General features: G+C 33.5%; 3 protein-coding genes and 1 non-coding gene across 6 annotated transcripts; 1 reads left to right on the forward strand and 3 right to left on the reverse strand.

The window, feature by feature from the left end:
• Window positions 1-5: 5 nt before the first annotated feature.
• Window positions 6-2017, reverse strand: LOC106427272 (AT-hook motif nuclear-localized protein 13). 2 transcript variants are annotated; one of them, XM_013868007.3, is made up of 5 exons: window positions 1309-2017; window positions 1149-1204; window positions 939-1070; window positions 698-859; window positions 6-627 (listed from the first exon to the last, which is right to left on the reverse strand). In XM_013868007.3, exons 1-5 carry the CDS (start codon window positions 1820-1822, stop codon window positions 292-294), a joined length of 1200 nt encoding a protein of 399 aa, XP_013723461.2. In that variant the 5' UTR covers window positions 1823-2017; the 3' UTR covers window positions 6-291. The 2 variants fall into 2 exon arrangements, with proteins under 2 accessions (XP_013723461.2, XP_013723460.2); XM_013868006.3 differs by having other exon boundaries at window positions 1285-2016.
• Window positions 2018-4141: 2124 nt separating this feature from the next.
• Window positions 4142-5642, forward strand: BNAA01G08820D. The gene is made up of 2 exons (XM_013867947.3): window positions 4142-4501; window positions 5175-5642. The coding sequence occupies exons 1-2, from the start codon at window positions 4259-4261 to the stop codon at window positions 5409-5411; spliced, it is 480 nt and encodes a 159-aa protein (XP_013723401.1). The 5' UTR covers window positions 4142-4258; the 3' UTR covers window positions 5412-5642.
• Window positions 5643-5878: 236 nt separating this feature from the next.
• Window positions 5879-5950, reverse strand: TRNAC-GCA. Its single transcript has one exon. It is a non-coding gene; the product is annotated as a tRNA-Cys (tRNA).
• Window positions 5951-9555: 3605 nt separating this feature from the next.
• LOC106427243 (NAC domain-containing protein 71) lies at window positions 9556-11963 on the reverse strand. 2 transcript variants are annotated; one of them, XM_022690889.2, is made up of 4 exons: window positions 10926-11963; window positions 10527-10813; window positions 10206-10427; window positions 9556-10064 (listed from the first exon to the last, which is right to left on the reverse strand). In XM_022690889.2, exons 1-4 carry the CDS (start codon window positions 11086-11088, stop codon window positions 10014-10016), a joined length of 723 nt encoding a protein of 240 aa, XP_022546610.2. In that variant the 5' UTR covers window positions 11089-11963; the 3' UTR covers window positions 9556-10013. The 2 variants fall into 2 exon arrangements, with proteins under 2 accessions (XP_022546610.2, XP_013723428.2); XM_013867974.3 differs by having other exon boundaries at window positions 9556-10122; window positions 10926-11948.
• Window positions 11964-17177: the final 5214 nt, after the last annotated feature.

A 17177-nucleotide genomic window follows, 5' to 3' on the forward strand; every position in this document is an offset into this window, starting at 1 on the left:
TGCAATTTGGTAGAGAAATTAGTCAGATTTTTGAAAATTTAAGTGGTTGAGGAAACAGGAGGAGTCTTGATGATCATCACAATAAAAAGAAACAAACTAAAAAAGATGGAACTGAAACCTACTTAACATCTCTGTCTCTCTCTCTATTTATCTAAAACCAAAAGCTGAAGTAAAGAGAAAGTAGGAAGCAGAAGAAGACGATGGGAGAGAGAGTAAGAAAGCTCAATCTAACTTGTGGATAATTCTGATGGAGAGATGTGTAAACGAAGCATAGCAATGAACCAACTCTGCTTATTGAGGATTGTGGCCAGGCCAGAGGTGAGGATGGTACATCTGCTGCATAGGCATTTGGTGAAGTGGTTGCGGCGGAGAGTTTCCAAATAGTCCATGATGATTGTTGTTGTTATTGTTGTTGCTACCACGGTGCAACGGAGAGTTACTTTCGTTTTCCTCTGATGACTCGCTCGAATGTTGCTGCTGTCCCTGAGACCGAGGGCTTCCTGGTCCACCACCACCACCAAAGCTCAACATATTAGCTGGAGCTGAAGCTGGCTCGGGAGTATTCTGAACACGCCCGGCGCTTTGTTTCGGTTTCTTCACTTCTGGTACAAAGCTTCCAACAACCACCTATATACAAACCCGAATCAAAGTCAGCATCTTGAAGATTCTGTGAATTAACTCGAGTGTAAAGACTAACCTGAACTTGTGATCCAGCTACTAGCATTCCAGCAACACAACCACCCACAACCTGACCATCAGGTCTAGCCAGAGATACACTCAAGCTACCAGTTTTGGTCACAGTACCATTACTCTCGGTATTCAAGAAAGAGCCTGACATAGAAATGATCTCATATGGTCCCTGCATACACAACACAAAGATCACACAGACAATCCAATGATTAAGAAGTAAGTAAGGACATGCAACAATGTTTATATACCTCATACTTAACAACTCCATTAGGATTGCTAGATTGACGAAACATAACACTAGATACAGCTCCTGTAGCTGAGAGAATACAGATCGCACGTGGTCCTTGATGCGTAAACGCCACTACCTTCATAGCTATATCCTAAGTTAAACCCAAGAGGAAACACATCAAAGAGACAAATTCAAGATCAAAGCTTTAGAGATTTGGTACACACATTACCTCTCCAGTTTTGACCTCAATGACATGAGGTGTGAACCCTACTCCTCCTGTTCCTCCTACAGACAAAAAGGTAAAACAGTGATGTTGATTTGATCAAAGCGGAGAAAAGACAGCAGATCCGAGTTTCAGACAGTACCTAAAGCATCAAGCTGCTTCTTACCAGACCCAGGAGGACGACCTCTGTTCCGTTTAGCAGGCGGATCGGTAGAGTTCGCACCACCACAACCACCGCTATCTCCGGCACCGTCATTTCCACCGCCGTAGGAATTAGAAGCAGAAGGAAGAGGAGAGGTAGGAGCCAAAGCGAGAGCAATGTTGTTGGCGTCAGGAGTATACTTCCTAGGCCTCCCTCGCTTCTTCTTCACCTGCTGCTGCTGCTCGATCCCGAATCGCATCGACTGCTGATGGGTCGAAGGCGATCCTTCGAATCCGAGAGATTCAAGCGTCTTCTGATCCATCTGAAGGTGATGCGGCGAGAGAGAGCCGAAAGGTAAGCTGCTGCTGCGGTGGTGGTGGTGCATCATCGCCTGAGATGTGGAGGTGGGACCCATTAACGAGGCGTTGGGGTTGCGATTGAAGGAGCCCATTAGCATCCCAGGCGGTGGTTGTAGCTGCTGCTGCTGCTGAAGTTGTTGTTGGTGTTGCTGGTGGTGGTGGAGTTCTCTAGAATCCATCGTAAAGGAAGAAACTTTCTCTCTCTCTATGGGAGAAGAGAGTTTTTATCGGAGACCCAGTTTTTTCTTGTTTCGCGAATGCCGAGAAAATAGACGAGGAAGTGCAGGTTTTTGAGTTTTATGCGAAAGCGTGTGAGCTAGCTAACAACTCTCTCTCTCTCTCTCTCTCTCCCTCTTCTTCACTCACTAGAGAGATGATGATGTGTATTTGAGTAGTATTTTATTTTGTTGGTTTAGTTATTAATAAACCAAATTAAAGAAACAAATCTTCGGTTTAGGGTGGAAGTTTTTTAATGAAATAAATCGAAGTTTCACTTTTCAGGGGATTTTTTTTTGTTTTATTTGCTAATTCTAGTTTTTTAATTTTAAGGAATAAATCTGAACATATAGTTTAGTTAGGATTTGGTTAGTGAATGTGAAGGAGAAGATTTAAGGAGGAAGTAAAGAGTTTGTCTTTAATGATGATGTTCAGTCCAGTCCATTTACACTTTGTAGTTGTAATGTACTCTTTGGATTTGGTGTCTTCCTTTTCTTTTTTTTTTAATGTTTTTTTTTTAATTTGTTTTGGTTTTTTCACATAATTTGCAATGTTGCATTAAATGAACCGAGTTTGGTAGTGGAAGAGAAAACTAAATCGGAATGAGGCATTGAAGTTGAATGTTAGGAGGGTTGGTGACTTTCTCTCATTTTAGACTCAAAACTCTTAACCAAGCGATGAATGAGAAGAAAATTACAAATAACATTATATAATTTCTTTTGAAATAGAAACAAATGCACATGAATTAATAAGAGAATCTAATAAATCATGTAAACTATATAGATTTTGGTTTGACTGTATTTTGGAAATCCAAATAAACATGGGTTTGTACTTTGATGTGTCAGATTTTTCTCAAGTATATAAGTATACACTTCATCAGATCTTAAAAACAATCACTGGTGTGAAAATGACATCAGTTTATTTTAACAATCTTGTCCTTCGCTTGCCTCGTCATTTTAAGAAAATGATTCTGTGTAGATTACTAATTTTTAATGCTATGCTTACATCGATTATTTTTTGAATGCTATGCAACATAAAAATATAGATAGACCCACCGGAGTGTAATACTAATGTAATGTTGACACCCAATGGATATTTTCTGCTGAGGAACACAAAGATCCAACTTTATTTTCTGTAGAAGAACAAAAGTGTAACTTTCAACATCTGATTTCATATGAACCAGCTTTGGTTATATCCACTCTTTTCCTACCCATACCATACCTATCACGAGATTATTTGAATTCACCGGCTAAGCTTTTGTATCGATTTCACAAAATGAAACCGGTATATTAATTAAAAAGGACAAAAAGTGACATGTAATTGGTTTTGGGATACTCAATGAGAAAGCACAAAACTTTTGTTGGTCTAGCTAGCGGCTAAAGTGATCGACTTTACCAGACCAACAAGCACCAAAAAAAGCAGTTGTTTAAAGTTTAAGCCATGCGTGTTACCTTAAGAAACCGGACACGTAAACTAGATTATACTGTGAACATTGGTAGCTGAAAATAGAAAAGATGTTGCGACAGCTAACGAAATTACACTAGAGTCAACAACCTTTCTCAGCCGAAATTTGGTAGATTGCGTAGTAGTTAGTAGGTATTCATATAGTTGGTCATAAGATTAGACCCGTGCTTGGTAGCAGAACAAGATGAATGACGTTTACAAATGGCATTTCTCAAAATTACTCATCAGTTCAAACTCACTATCTTGGTACAAACTCAACTTTAAATTATACGATCTTCCTTTCTAAAACTAACTGGTAATAACTGAATTGATGCATTTTATTTATCTCTTACTTAAAATTTTCTTTAAAATTTTGATGTGAGATTTTGTCCCTAATTTTCACAATTTTCACCAATTGAATTAAGCAACAGCGTAGATGCAATTATCATGCAACAACTATATATTAGAACAAAAATACTTGGAATAGCATCTACATCACAATTTTCACCAATTTGAGTTAAGCAATGGCGTAGATGCAATTACCATGCAACAACCATATCTCACTCCAAGCTATACTAGCTACTCTAGTTAACTACGAGACTCAATTTTTAGAACACTTCCCCAAGGGCTAATATTGAGTTTCCTTAAACTAACAAATCATACTTGAATCACCTCACATATTAATCGAACAACATAAAACTATTTGGAATCACAAGTGAAACAATTCAAGTGGTTAATAAAGACGACGGAAAAGTTGGCGGTGGAATTTCTTAATGGGCCTGGAATTTTCATTTATACAGGCCTAATAGCGATCCATAAGTAAAACGTGTTTTACCGCGCAGTCAAAGTAGAAAAAAAGGCGCAGAGGTAGCAGAAGAAGAAGATCCAGACAGAAGATTTGTCTGATTCCGACCTAATCAAAGAAGTAGAAACTGTTTCCGGTTGGGAGGTTGTTAATGGGGTTCTTAAAGAAGCTCGCGGGCGTGTTTGGATTTGGGCAGGAAGCTGTAAAGAATGAGGAAGACGATACAGTCATCGATTCCGGCGACGGAGATAAGCGGCGGGAGAATAACCAGCCGAGATTTCGTGAAACCGGACAACCCAGGAAAGGATTTGGAGTTCCGGTTCAAGTCGCCGTCGAAAGGTCTCAACTTGGTCCTGTTCTTCAGCCTTGCTCCGCCGGAGACGGTGGTATTCAGGTTTTTTTTTTTTTTTTTTGAATTTTTCCGATCCTTGACTTAGTTTGATTACTTGTTGATTGCTTTACTGAAGTCTGGAACTTGACTTACGAGTTCTCTAGTTAGCTTAAGTACAAAACTCCCAAAACATTTAGCTTTCTGATCGAGTAGGTTCGTTTGAATACACTTAAACTAGCAAAAAAAAAAGATTCCTTCTTTAACCGTTACTAATCATAGATCATGTGAAGTTACTAGAAAAGATTCCTTCTTTAACCGTTACTAATCGTAGATAATGGTTCTACATATAGTCCTTGGCTTAATTTCTTAGTTTGGTTTACAAAAATTGGTTTTGTCTCTTCTTCAGCGGCAGCATTACCTCTGTTGCTCTAGCTTAGATTGCTTAGAATGGTAGAGTAGTAGACATGCAGACACTATGTAGAAACCAAGTACTCCAATTATCACTTGCTCTGTAGTGGAAGCCAAACTGTAATCTTTTCTATGACTTAATTGCAATAATCAGTTTCAAACGAATCCTGGTTTTGGTGTGGTTTTCTCCATTAATCTGATTTCCAGTGTTAGATTGTGAAGACGTGTTGTGGAGTTTACTTAGTTAAGAGATCGTATTATCTTCTTCTTGTGTATTTTGTTCTTTTTCCTACACACTGTGTTATAGTTTTCTCTTGTTTTGAATAAGGGACTAAGGTGGTATACAAAACGGTCAAGGGTTGATGAAGATGGAGATGTCGCGGATGAGTTTTTGGAAGAGGGAGACAACCCGACAAACGCAGAAGATGATCATAGCTCTAAGACAATGCCAAGGCTTGAGGCGAAACGCAAAACAAAACCTGCTAAAGTAAGAAGACTGGTTGTGTCTTCTGATGGTAAACTCAAGCAATGCATTGAACATCAAGGAAGATTATTTATAGTATGAATATGATTTGAAAGAACACAGGAGAGAACTTAGGGAAAGCTTTTGTTTCATCAGCATTTCAAATCCTCAGCAAAACGAGACTGGTTTTATAATTAGAGACATAAATGATTTTGGGGTTTGTTTTACAATTAGTTTTGGATCTATTAGACTTTGTAATTTGTATTACTACGAGTTCTTTGTGGTTTATACATGATATCATCAATCTCTTAAGGTTTAAACTTTTATATTTCATTCAGAATTGTCTTGGTTGCTCTTCATAAGACTAGTCATGCGGCATCTACAGATCTTTGCCCTTAAACAACTGAGAGCTGGCAAAAAAGTTTGTCTTCGCTTGAGTTAAGGTTCAAATTGGAGATTTTAGTTGGGGACTCAAAATCATGCAAGCTTGGGTACTAAACTTGCTAATTTCAAATAATTTGGGTCCATAGTATTAATGTGGGAAACTGGGATTACAAAAATCAACATAAAGGGCCCAACCGGGTTCGAACCGGTGACCTATTGATCTGCAGTCAATTGCTCTACCACTGAGCTATGGACCCATGTTGACAACTCTGTACATGTTTATTGTAATAACGATTTATGCATGTGGCCAGCCACATTGAATTTCTCTAGATCCGAACCTCATGCATACGAGGCTTCCGATTCGTACTTGCTGTGCTGAGAAGAGATAGAAGATAATGAATTTCTCACTGGATAAACTTTTATAAAACATTAAAAGCATCATTTATTTTTATCATCAAAACTCATACTAACTTTGCAAACCAAACTGATCATCCATGTGAACGACGAAAAACGATTGTTTTATGGCGCTGTGTGCTAGATTATCCGCTTGTAAATTATCCGTCTGAGGTACATGAATGATTTCAGAGCTGAGGAAACTTATTTTTAAAGTTTTATGTCTTCCAGATAACTTTCAAACCCCAGTCATTCTTCTGGTTCTAAAACCATCTTCACCAATTGAAAACAATCTGTAGCAAACGTGACCTGAAACTGACGTAAGTTCTTCATACACTCCATTGCCCATATCAGCGCTTCCATCTCCAAATGTAGAGGTGAGAGACTTGCCCGAATGTTTTTCCCCTATCAATCTATCAAAACCCTCGAGAGTGCTATACCAACCTTGCTCTGAATAAGTCTCCTTATCTTTCCACGAACCGTCGATAAAACACCAGCGTCATGTGATTATTGGAAGGTGCCTAACCTCCACTTGTTGTGATGCCTTCTGCATGTTCAGCACATGTGCCTCAACCCAAAGTGTTGATTATGTTTCCGCTAGATTGAGCGTGTCTCTGGAATCAATGTCCAAATTACTAAAAACTTTGTTATTTCTTCATTTTCAAATGTATCATAATATCACCGCAAAGTGATGATCTTCCATTTTCGGGAAGACTCTCCAAAAAAAGATGATACATATTTGTAAAGAGAGCACTAGTAGGAAAAATAGCTGGGTTTGATAGTATTTTCGATAACGCCCAAACTTGACGCGTTGGAGGGCATTAAAAAACACATGATTTCTTGATTCCTTATCAGCTCCGCGTCTAGCCCAACATATGTCTCCTTGTATTCCTCCCGCTTTCAATTTTTTTTTTACTTCTATGCACCATGATACTATTTGCCATAAGAAATGTTTTATCTTCGGAGACATCATACCTTCCAGCAAAACGTTTTTAGGATATCCATTATGGGATCAAAACTTTCTTGTGGTTTTACTTTATCCGGATAGACTCGTTCTAATTGATATTCTGATTTAATCATGTATTTCCCATTATTTCTCATTATTCATCTTAAAAGCATCATTATTATTTAGGATACAGTTGAATTTAAAGTGAGAAGTCGACTGGAGTTGAATTTATGTCAGTGTTGATTTTAAGAGTTTGAGGGATATGTTAACTACTTAAATATGTAAAGAGTTTTAAAAATTTATCATCTTAAAAAGGTTATAAAATCAAGTGGCTTTATGTAATATTTTGAAAATTTTGTTTTATAAGTTTAATTGTTTAAAATATCAAGTATCAGTCTCTTACGCATTATTTTCGAACTGATTTTAATAATTTTAATTATATGTCGTTACATATTAATTTTCAAAGAAAAATAATAACATATCTTAGTAAAAATATGGCATAATGACCTCTTATTATTTTTTATAAAAAAAAATTAATCTTATTGTGACTTGTACAAATTTAATAACAAAGATTTTGATTTGAAAATTCTCTCAGAATAAAATAATAATATAATTGGTTATATACTATAATCGAGATTCTTAAGATAGATAATGACAAAATTTGGCTATGATAAACGCATATCAATTACATATTATTATTAGAATAATAGAATTGAAAATAATTTCATATATACTTAATTTTTAAATATTTAAAGTTATAGTTAGATTAATTAGCATAATATACGATTAACCGAGTTTCAAGTTATTGAATTTATTTGAATGTAAATGTTATACAATACACTGGTTAAATAACTGATAATTATTTTATTAACAAATATAATAAATCATTTTAATCGACCAATATATTTTATTTAGTATATATATAAATATATATATACTCAAATTACAATGTTTTAATTTTTATTGTATGACGCATAAGACCACCTAATAACATTAATTTTTGAAAAATCATAGAATCATTAAAACCATATTTTTAATATTACTTGTCTTTGTTTGTAATTAATTAATTATCAAACCAATAACATGATATTTTAGTAAGAATGCTCGAATCTATAAACCAATAAAAATAAAATTTGAAATTTTTGATAATAATTACTAATTCAACTCCCACTAACATCCTCTAATGTTTTAATAATACAAAATGTTTAACATTTTTATAATAAAATGTGTACTAAGTTTTTTTCATCCACTTGTAACCAGTTAGAAAGTGTACTAATAGTTTCTCAAAAGAATTTGAACCTTGATGTAAGAGACAATTCTGCCAATGCTTCTTACCTTTTATTATGTTTTGTTTGAAAAAAACACTGAAAAACCATATGGCCTAAGAGACTATGTCATACATTTCTTGTTTATTGGTCAATTGATTGAAAATAAATTATATAATTAAATATTAATATATTTATTTATAAGAAATTGATGGAGTCTCTTACCTTCAAATCTTTAATGATGCCCTATGAACCAATGAATCTTTCAAAACTAGGGAATCATTAATCATAGTAGGAAAATTTGATGTGACGTAAAATAAAATTAATCTCTAAAAGGTGATCGATTCATGAATCAAAATGCAAAAATTGTAAAATAATACTCTTGTAAGTTTTAAAGAATAAAATGTTAAAAAAAGCTCGTGAGAAGAAAAGTATAATTAAAGCTCTTCAACAAGCGAATAATGTAAACCTTTAGGCTTTTCGTACATCTTTAAACAAATTGCTACTCACATTTGCCCCTTTCTACATATACAGTTTTGAATCTTCTTATATTCTTCTTTTACTTTTTCCAAATTCCCTTTATGGATTTTCAAAAATCATGTATCAATTTTTTTTACAGTATTGTTTTCATAAATCATTTCTAACTCATCTCTATATTTGCTTATATAATATTATTTATGTACAAAACTGTTCTAGTCCACTTCTAATTTTTTTCTTCTTTAAAATAGAGATTGTAATTTTTTCTATTTATAAAGGTAGAAATATCATATTATCTATTTTTGCTCTATATTTAAAGATTACTATTTTAGAGGAAAAAATTGTATGTACATTGAAAACTATCAAGTGCATTTTACCACTTCCAAAGTTGGTTTAAAGTTTATAAAAATGGTTCAGTTAATTAATGATTGGAATATGTCATTCTCTTTGCATATATTTCGGAACATAAAAATAAGACTACAATATCATCTTTTTAAGTAGGTGTTATTGGTTTATATATTTTTATTGATTTAGAAATCTATATAGTATTTATAAATCTAAGTAAAATATGCAAATCTGGAGGTTTTCTCTCGGATTTGAGTCTTTGTATTTTTAACAAAAAAGTCCAAACAAATTCATTCAAATCCATTATAAAATCAAATATATTTGTTAATCCGTACGATTGAATAACACTTGATTTGATATAGAATTTATGAATCATTAAACCAATAACACATAATTTTAATATATATTTTAAAATCATAGAACCAATAACACTAGATTTAGTTCGGATTTTCAAATCCATTAAAATACAACAACCAATAACCCCTACTAAGTTTTACAAATTAGGAAGTTTAAATAGTCATCCTACAGAGCATACAATATACTCATTAGTAATATAAAAACAAAAAAAACAAAATCAAAAGCAACCAATATAATTATATTCTAAGAATAAAGTGCAAGAGACTCCAACTATATGACAACTCTTTTTTCTGGTTTTGTAAAGGAACACGATTTAGAAGTCAACTCTATGTTGTCTTGTCTAGTTGCTGCTTTGTTTTTTTATGACAACTCTTCTTCCAGGACTCCAACGTTAAAAGGCGTTTTAGTTCAGAAGAGAGACCAACACATTTCCTTCTATCTAGAAAAGGTTTGAGTAACCGAATGAACCCGTTTGGTCGTATTCATAATTTGGCCAGTAACCAGTTTGCATTGATTGGTCAATGTCCTGATCAGCGTTCAAATAAGAAGAACTCTCGCGAAGTCCCACGTGATGGTTGGCTGCATTGACTGGAAAATGAAAGTTGGGAAAGTACTCAGAAGCAATCTCCTGAATTTGAGGATAATCCTATATTTAAATATCACAAAACCATATCATCAGACCACTATTTTTATATACAAAGCTATTTTGGTGTAGATATTAGCATGTACCTTGGAGGAATCAAGGATGAAATCAGGAGATATCCACATGCTAGAAGATTTGTTTGTAGTAGAAGAAGACGGGCTGAATGATTGAAACTGCATCGTTCCATCTCGACAGGGAGAAGTCGCAAGGCTAGAGCAACCGGAGCCAACTGCTTGTTCATTTTTATTTTTCAAGGTTTTAGTCTTAAGTTGGTTCTTCTTAACTACACGACATAATGCGAAAGCTCCCTGAAATTTAAACATATTTGGTTCTTAGGGTTTCTTTTCCAATAATCGAAGAGATGTATACGTTATATAATTGGATATAACAAATAATAATTTTCCTACCTTGAATTTTGGTGATTTTTGAGAAAGATCGTCATGATTTAGACGATATTCATGCATGAACCAGTTAGTTCTCTCGCCCAATGGGGCACGACCTTCGTAGAAAACTAGTGTTTTCCGGTATCCGGTTATAACACCCGACGATCTACAGGTGATTTTCCGGTCTTTACCGGTCGGTTTCCAGTATCCGGCTTTTGTAGCCCTATTGGTTCGGAAACCGTTTGGATACTTTTTGTCCCTAGGACAGAAAAAGAACCATTCCATATCTCTGTTTGGAAGGAAAGACTTATCTAAAAAACACAAAGACAAATTTCAGAAAAGGTTAGGAATCACAAATTCATAATAATTAAACATGATTTACGAATAATATCTTATTTAATCATGATTTTGTTTTTAAATTACCTGGTAACTCCCAAGGATCGAATTTGTATAAATCGATAACAGGAATGACTTCAAGCTCGATCTCAAGACCTTCTATCTTTCTACTTAAATAATAGCCTATGAGCTCCTGATCTGTTGGATGGAATCTAAATCCTGGAGGTAAAGATGAACTTCCCATTTGCATAATTCACACTTGTTGCTTGCAATACAAGATAGTTGTAGCGATCAAAAACTACTAATATTTGAAATATCCAGAAATATAAACTTTTTGACACTTGATTGTTCTTAAGAAAGGGTTGCAAACTCATGTTGATTGCATTCTTTTTGTAATAAGATCATTGTCGGAAAGAAACCTCATAATTACAAAAAGATCAAACCGAAATCAACGAAATTTCCCTTCTTAATATCTAACTAGAGAGAAACAATAAACACAAAAGTAAGGTTAAAATTGGAAAAAAATAGCGAAGAGTGTACACTGGAGTTTGAATATGAAGAAGAGGTAATTGCTAGGGGTCAAAGACGCTGAGTAAAGAAAAGGGTGATCTGACTTTAATTAGGAAACTAGCTATATAAGAAATTAAAAGGGATTAGCAAGCAATTAGCTTAGAAGAAGGATTAAGGAAGGGAAAGTTGGTAGAGTGTTGAATGGTTGTGGAGCAATGAATATATATAGCACAATGTTTTGAACCATTGGGCAAATTAAGTAAAATACGGATTGTATATTGTAGTGTAAAATCAGAAGAAAACTAACAAGACACACACCGAAAGCACATAAAGACATTGCTTGTCTTAAGAGTTCCCAAATTTTCAATAGAAGTTGGACCCACCTGGTCTAAAAAGCTATAACACTAGTTTGTACACCACAGTTCAGCTATAAACACTAGTTCACACTTGACACACCACAGTTCAGCTGTAAACCCATTCCCTATTATACAACCTATCGTTAATGAAAGCTTATCCATGAAGTTTACAACTACACAATACAAGGTTTCAGTTTTACTAAAAAATATATTTGTTCTTATGTCCATATTATATGGAAGCAGTAACAATTTTAAGTTAATGGAGAATGATTAATTTTGTCTCATTATTTTATAAAATTTTATCATCAACGATAACCCATATATTAGCATCTTTCTCTTTTAAAACGTGATTCATTTATTAATAATTCATTTAAACTATTTTCAATTATTGATCCAAGTTAGATATCTGGTTATACTCCTATGTTTTATTAATCAACAAATCTTTTTTTCTTTTACTGCGTTGCGATTCCTTAACATAAATTTTGTTCATTCCAAATATTATATATGCATATATGTATACATGTATATACTAAGTCATCACAGTTATCTATTTTTTTGTTTTCCTAATATGAAAATGGTCTTTCTATAAATTTACTAACGTTCGAGTTTTTCAACCTACTCAATAGAAAGTCAATTAGAATAGTTTTAGCCTGAGTCCAAATATCACATAACTTTTAGGTCATAAAAATCGGTTCTGATTTATTGTAGCCAAAACTATTTCTTCTATGGCAGCATGAGTAAGACAAAATCGCTTTCAACTTATAAGACATGGATAACGAAACTTTGACGAAATCCATTTAGTTATTGCTTTTTCCAAATTTTATTCATTGCTTGTTTGATTTTTCAGCAAATAATACGAAGTTTTCAGAGATATCATGAATGATAATACAGTCAAACCATTATCACAAATTCATTAGGAGAATCGCATTAAGACGTTATACCAAATATGATCTCAAATTCTACATTAGGGGTGGGCGTTCGGGTATCCGTTCGGGTTCGGGTCGGGTATTTCGGATTTCGGGTATTTCGGTATAGAGGTCTAGAACCCGTTCGGGTATTTCTGTACTTCGGGTCGGGTTCGGGTATTTTTAGTTCGGATTCGGTTATTTCGGATCGGGTTCGGATATTTAGATTTTGAAAAAAAATATTAAAATTTTCATTTCTCAAGTTTATTGTATTTAAAAATATAACTTTTAGTTAACTAATTTTTTATTTTTAATAGATTGAATGGTTAATAGATTTGGACATAACATTTTAAAACTAAAAAGACACTAATTTAGTTATTTTTTTTTAATTTTGGATATAACTTTTTGTTAATTTTTGAAATAAAAAACTTGACATGCATTTTAAGTGAGTAGCAAATCATTTTTTCCGGAATTGTATATATATCATATGAACTTAAATTATGTGTAGTATCAATATAAATATTTTATATAAAATGAGAGATATAAACTAGAAACATAAGGTTAATTATACATATGTTCGGTTATCTTCGGATATCCATTCGGGTTCGGGTATTATCCGTTCGGGTTCGGGTATCCAATCTCTCCTTATTCAATATCCGTTCGGGTATTTTGCTACTTCGGTTCGGATTTCGGTTCGGTTTTTTCGGATCGGGTTCGGGTGCCACTTCGGATATCGGGTAAAGTGCCCACCCCTATTCTACATATTCGATATGGTTTCTCTTGAGACAAGGTTTGATACAACTTATTATGAGAAATTTTTGGGATTTTTGTTTGACTTGAAGAAATTCAAATCTACAAATAATAATAGTTTGATGGGTTTTTGTGCCAACCTAAAAGCTTACCTGAAGGATGGTGTTCGTTTTGGTATTGAAGGATGTTTATGGAGTTCTTTTCTCTTGCTGAAAATGTTTATGTTTGTAAATATGTTTTACCAAAAGAAATAAAGAAGCTGGTCGAGACACGGGATTTTTTGAAAACATGGAACAAGAATTAATAGACATAAATATATCCATTGATAATTGCTAAAACTGAAAACAAAGAAATAAAACTGGCCCTGACAGCAAAATTGTTGACACTTGACAAGGAGATTTAACCAACCCCAATATCTATTCCGACAATCAAATTCTTGTAAGAGTCATCAACAGCAAACTTGTCGACAAGGAGATTTACGGTGTGGCTAAAGAGTCAAAGACATTGAGAGTCTCTCTCTATTTTTGTTGAGTTTTCAGTTCCGTCTATGCCAAGAACGGAAAATTGGAACACAAATACCTTTAGTAAAACCCCTTCTCAGATCCTCGTTAGTTGCACTGAACCCGTTTATGGGCTGAATTTTTCTCTCAGATTAATGAATGTGTTGAACAAGAAAAAGGACCTTAATATTCGTTTTTGTTTTTGAATATGGCTCTAATTTGTTTATTTTTGCTTGATTTTTATTAACTTATATTGATTACTACATCATTCTTTGACAATATTATAAAATATGGAAAAATTGATTTGATTCTACGATTCTTTAATTACTATTTCCTTTTCTCTAGTACACTATTTGATTAAAAACAAAAGGAATAAAAACAACGAATGGTTGCTTGATTTTTTAAATTTAATATTCATTATTACCTTTTTATTTCTCTATTATGGAAAAAGTGATTTGATTCTATGGTTAGGGCATCTCCAACTCCATTTTATTTTTCACTCTAAAATAGAGTTTAGAGTAAAAATGCTCCAATGATACTATATTTTGAAAAATAGGTTTACTCCAAGTATAGAATAATTTATTTTTTTGTTTATCACTATATTTTCTACTATAAAATAGAGTACCATTTGAACAAACTCAAACTCTAATATAGAGTTACTCTATTTTAGAGAAAAAATAGAATAAACTCGTCTTATATAATTTATATTTCCATTTCGTTAGGACAGTATTTGACTATAAATAAAAAGAATGAAAAACAATGATGGCTTGCGGGTATCAACTAACATTTACCTGCTTTCAAACCAACTGAACCAACATATTTCTCTACACTGTCCCCCACAATAATTATAACTTACCATGGAAGTCAGTGCCTAAGGAGCTTGTTACCAGACTGGCTCTCATTAAAAATAAGCAAGAGAATCAGGAATCTACTTCAATAATATCAGATTTTTTAAATTTATATGCAGAGGTTCAAAAATTTGCACTTATCAGAGCTCACAAATTTAATATTTCGTCTATTTTATATTAAGTGTCACTTTAGCATTTTTTTTCTTATTACAAAAAAGTGTTATTTTAGAATTCCAATATAAATTTCAGCTTAAAATTAATTACAAATGTATTAATTTTATAAATAATTTTAATTATCTCAAATACTATTGGTTGAATATGTGTAACTAAAAAAACTTAAATGCATTTAAATCATTTTCTCATCTGTGTGAAAAATGTCAAAGTGACATTCTTTATGAAACGGAGAGAGTATAAAAAAATCTCTAAACAAAGAATATGTGATTCAAGGTTTCAATTTTTTCATGTTTTCCCTAAAATTCATCTAGTTTTTCAGGCAAACTTCAAACAATCTGTGTTGCTTCTTTGCCAACCAAAAAGTAGAGAGACACCAATCTGACTAAACCAGCTCGCTAAGGAATATTACTGATACTCAACGAGTATCACCGAGACCAACGAAGTAACAAGACGTCTGCTTTTATCGTTAGTATGATTTTGAAGATGCATCCTATATAACATTGAATCTAGTTCCCTTCGCTATCATGTGCATCAATTTTAATGATGTTTTTTTAATAATCGTGGGGATTCGGCGACCTAGATCAATCAACTAATCCCATGAGATCCATAGCAACACATATTCTTACCATTTAAAATAGTTCGGATGACTAACATGAATCAATCAAACTACAAGTTTGCCGTATTATAGTTATTTCACAGACGCCACTAGTCTAATCCCGTTGGTTTCAATGATGTTACTTAGGACGTCGGGGAACAATATGTCATAAGTTTTACTTTTAAGAAAAGATGCATCCTATATAAACAGATAATATACACTCAATTAATTAGAACAGTTTTGCCTCGTGTGGATATCGTAGATATGATCAAATACATGCACTATATTGTCGGCGCAAACATAAATATGTTTTTGAACCTGACCTATTAAAAAACATTATCATATAGGAAAAATAATAAACAATAAAACATACAATTGGGTTTTATTCCCCCATAATTTATGTGTCATAATCAGCTACTCACATAGCACAAAGGCATGAACCGACACCGACGACACCAACTCACCATAATGGTCCTCGTGTTTTTCGTTTTTTCTAACTAGTGTATTTTCTTTTCCACGATTCCAAAAATCTAAACATATATATGTGACAACTCATCTCGTTCATTCGGAATCCGGTTCACAGCGCTGCAGCGCATCGACCCCAACTCCTCCATTATGAATTTTTTTAACTCCATAATTAGATTATTGGTGAATCTCAAACTCAGGACCTCACTCTTTAACAACTATTCTAATAGAGAGGTTAAGATCGGTACGCTGCAGCGCTGTGAGTCTGGGATCCACGGGACAGATAGTTCCCACGGGACGGATTGTCACAATATAGTTTTGGATTTCTAATATAGGCAAATAATTATCGCCGTTGACAAAAAGAAAAGATCTCCGTGGAATAAAAAACCGTGTAACTACGTCATAAGGAAGGAGAACCTACGACATACGATATACATTCTATGTTGAATACACTAGCCATATGAGGGTGAATGGTCTTATATAGAAGTACTATATACGTTTGAATATATGTGGTTACTAATATACTTTTAAAATATTCGGGTTTAAATTCATATCAGTATAGAACAGTTTTTATTTTCATTGGTTTTGACCTTACATAGAATGGTTTTTGCACTTTACCTATTGGAAGAAAACAAAATGTATAGAATAGTTTTTGATTTTCATTGGTTTTGACCTTACATTTATAAAACACGTACACGTCTAGCTAGCATAAAGGAATTGAAGAGGAAAACGACACATCGAGAGCAATCCTTTCAACCAAAGCAACTCACTCATACTGTCATACACGATGGAGCGATACTCAGACTATGCTAAATATAGTGATACAATATGTTACTCACCAAACCGAATAAATCACCCGCTAAAGAGCAAGGCCGATATTATCTAATAGATTAAACCGATACCACCGACGACGAACAAAACTATCAGATATTATTTAATTTATTTTCATCAACCAATGAAAAGTTTGCATAATATCTTGAAACACTGATTAGTATATACTATAAGATTTTTAAGATGTATTAGTTATGTATATATAAAAATAATTATTACAATTCTTCCTGACGTGGAAAATAAATTTCATAGATGTGTTCAAAACTTCAAAAACACCAACCCACCATAATGGTCCTCATCGTGCTTCTTGTTTTTGCTATGCTAAATAGTCTACGATCCCGACAATGTGTACTTTTTACCCCAAAAGATCCACAATCTTGATGAAATTTACCGTCAGGCAAAATA

The sequence above is a fragment of the Brassica napus genome, chromosome A1, assembly GCF_020379485.1.
Source record: "Brassica napus cultivar Da-Ae chromosome A1, Da-Ae, whole genome shotgun sequence".
Taxonomy (NCBI): Eukaryota; Viridiplantae; Streptophyta; class Magnoliopsida; order Brassicales; family Brassicaceae; genus Brassica; species Brassica napus.

What these genes read in the sequence shown, in the direction of transcription:
- LOC106427272 (XM_013868006.3), bottom strand. Translation starts at nt 1,822, where the DNA reads ATGGATTCTAGAGAACTCCACCACCACCAGCAACACCAACAACAACTT. An exon ending in TTGAGGTCAAAACTGGAGAG is followed by an intron (nt 1,071 to 1,148) that starts GTAATGTGTGTA and finishes GGTTTAACTTAG; the next exon opens with GATATAGCTATGAAGGTAGT. An exon ending in TAGCTGGATCACAAGTTCAG is followed by an intron (nt 628 to 697) that starts GTTAGTCTTTAC and finishes GTTTGTATATAG; the next exon opens with GTGGTTGTTGGAAGCTTTGT.
- BNAA01G08820D (XM_013867947.3), top strand. Translation starts at nt 4,259, where the DNA reads ATGGGGTTCTTAAAGAAGCTCGCGGGCGTGTTTGGATTTGGGCAGGAA. An exon ending in CCGGAGACGGTGGTATTCAG is followed by an intron (nt 4,502 to 5,174) that starts GTTTTTTTTTTT and finishes GTTTTGAATAAG; the next exon opens with GGACTAAGGTGGTATACAAA.
- LOC106427243 (XM_013867974.3), bottom strand. Translation starts at nt 11,088, where the DNA reads ATGCAAATGGGAAGTTCATCTTTACCTCCAGGATTTAGATTCCATCCA. An exon ending in CGATCCTTGGGAGTTACCAG is followed by an intron (nt 10,814 to 10,925) that starts GTAATTTAAAAA and finishes TGTGTTTTTTAG; the next exon opens with ATAAGTCTTTCCTTCCAAAC. An exon ending in AAAAATCACCAAAATTCAAG is followed by an intron (nt 10,428 to 10,526) that starts GTAGGAAAATTA and finishes TTTAAATTTCAG; the next exon opens with GGAGCTTTCGCATTATGTCG.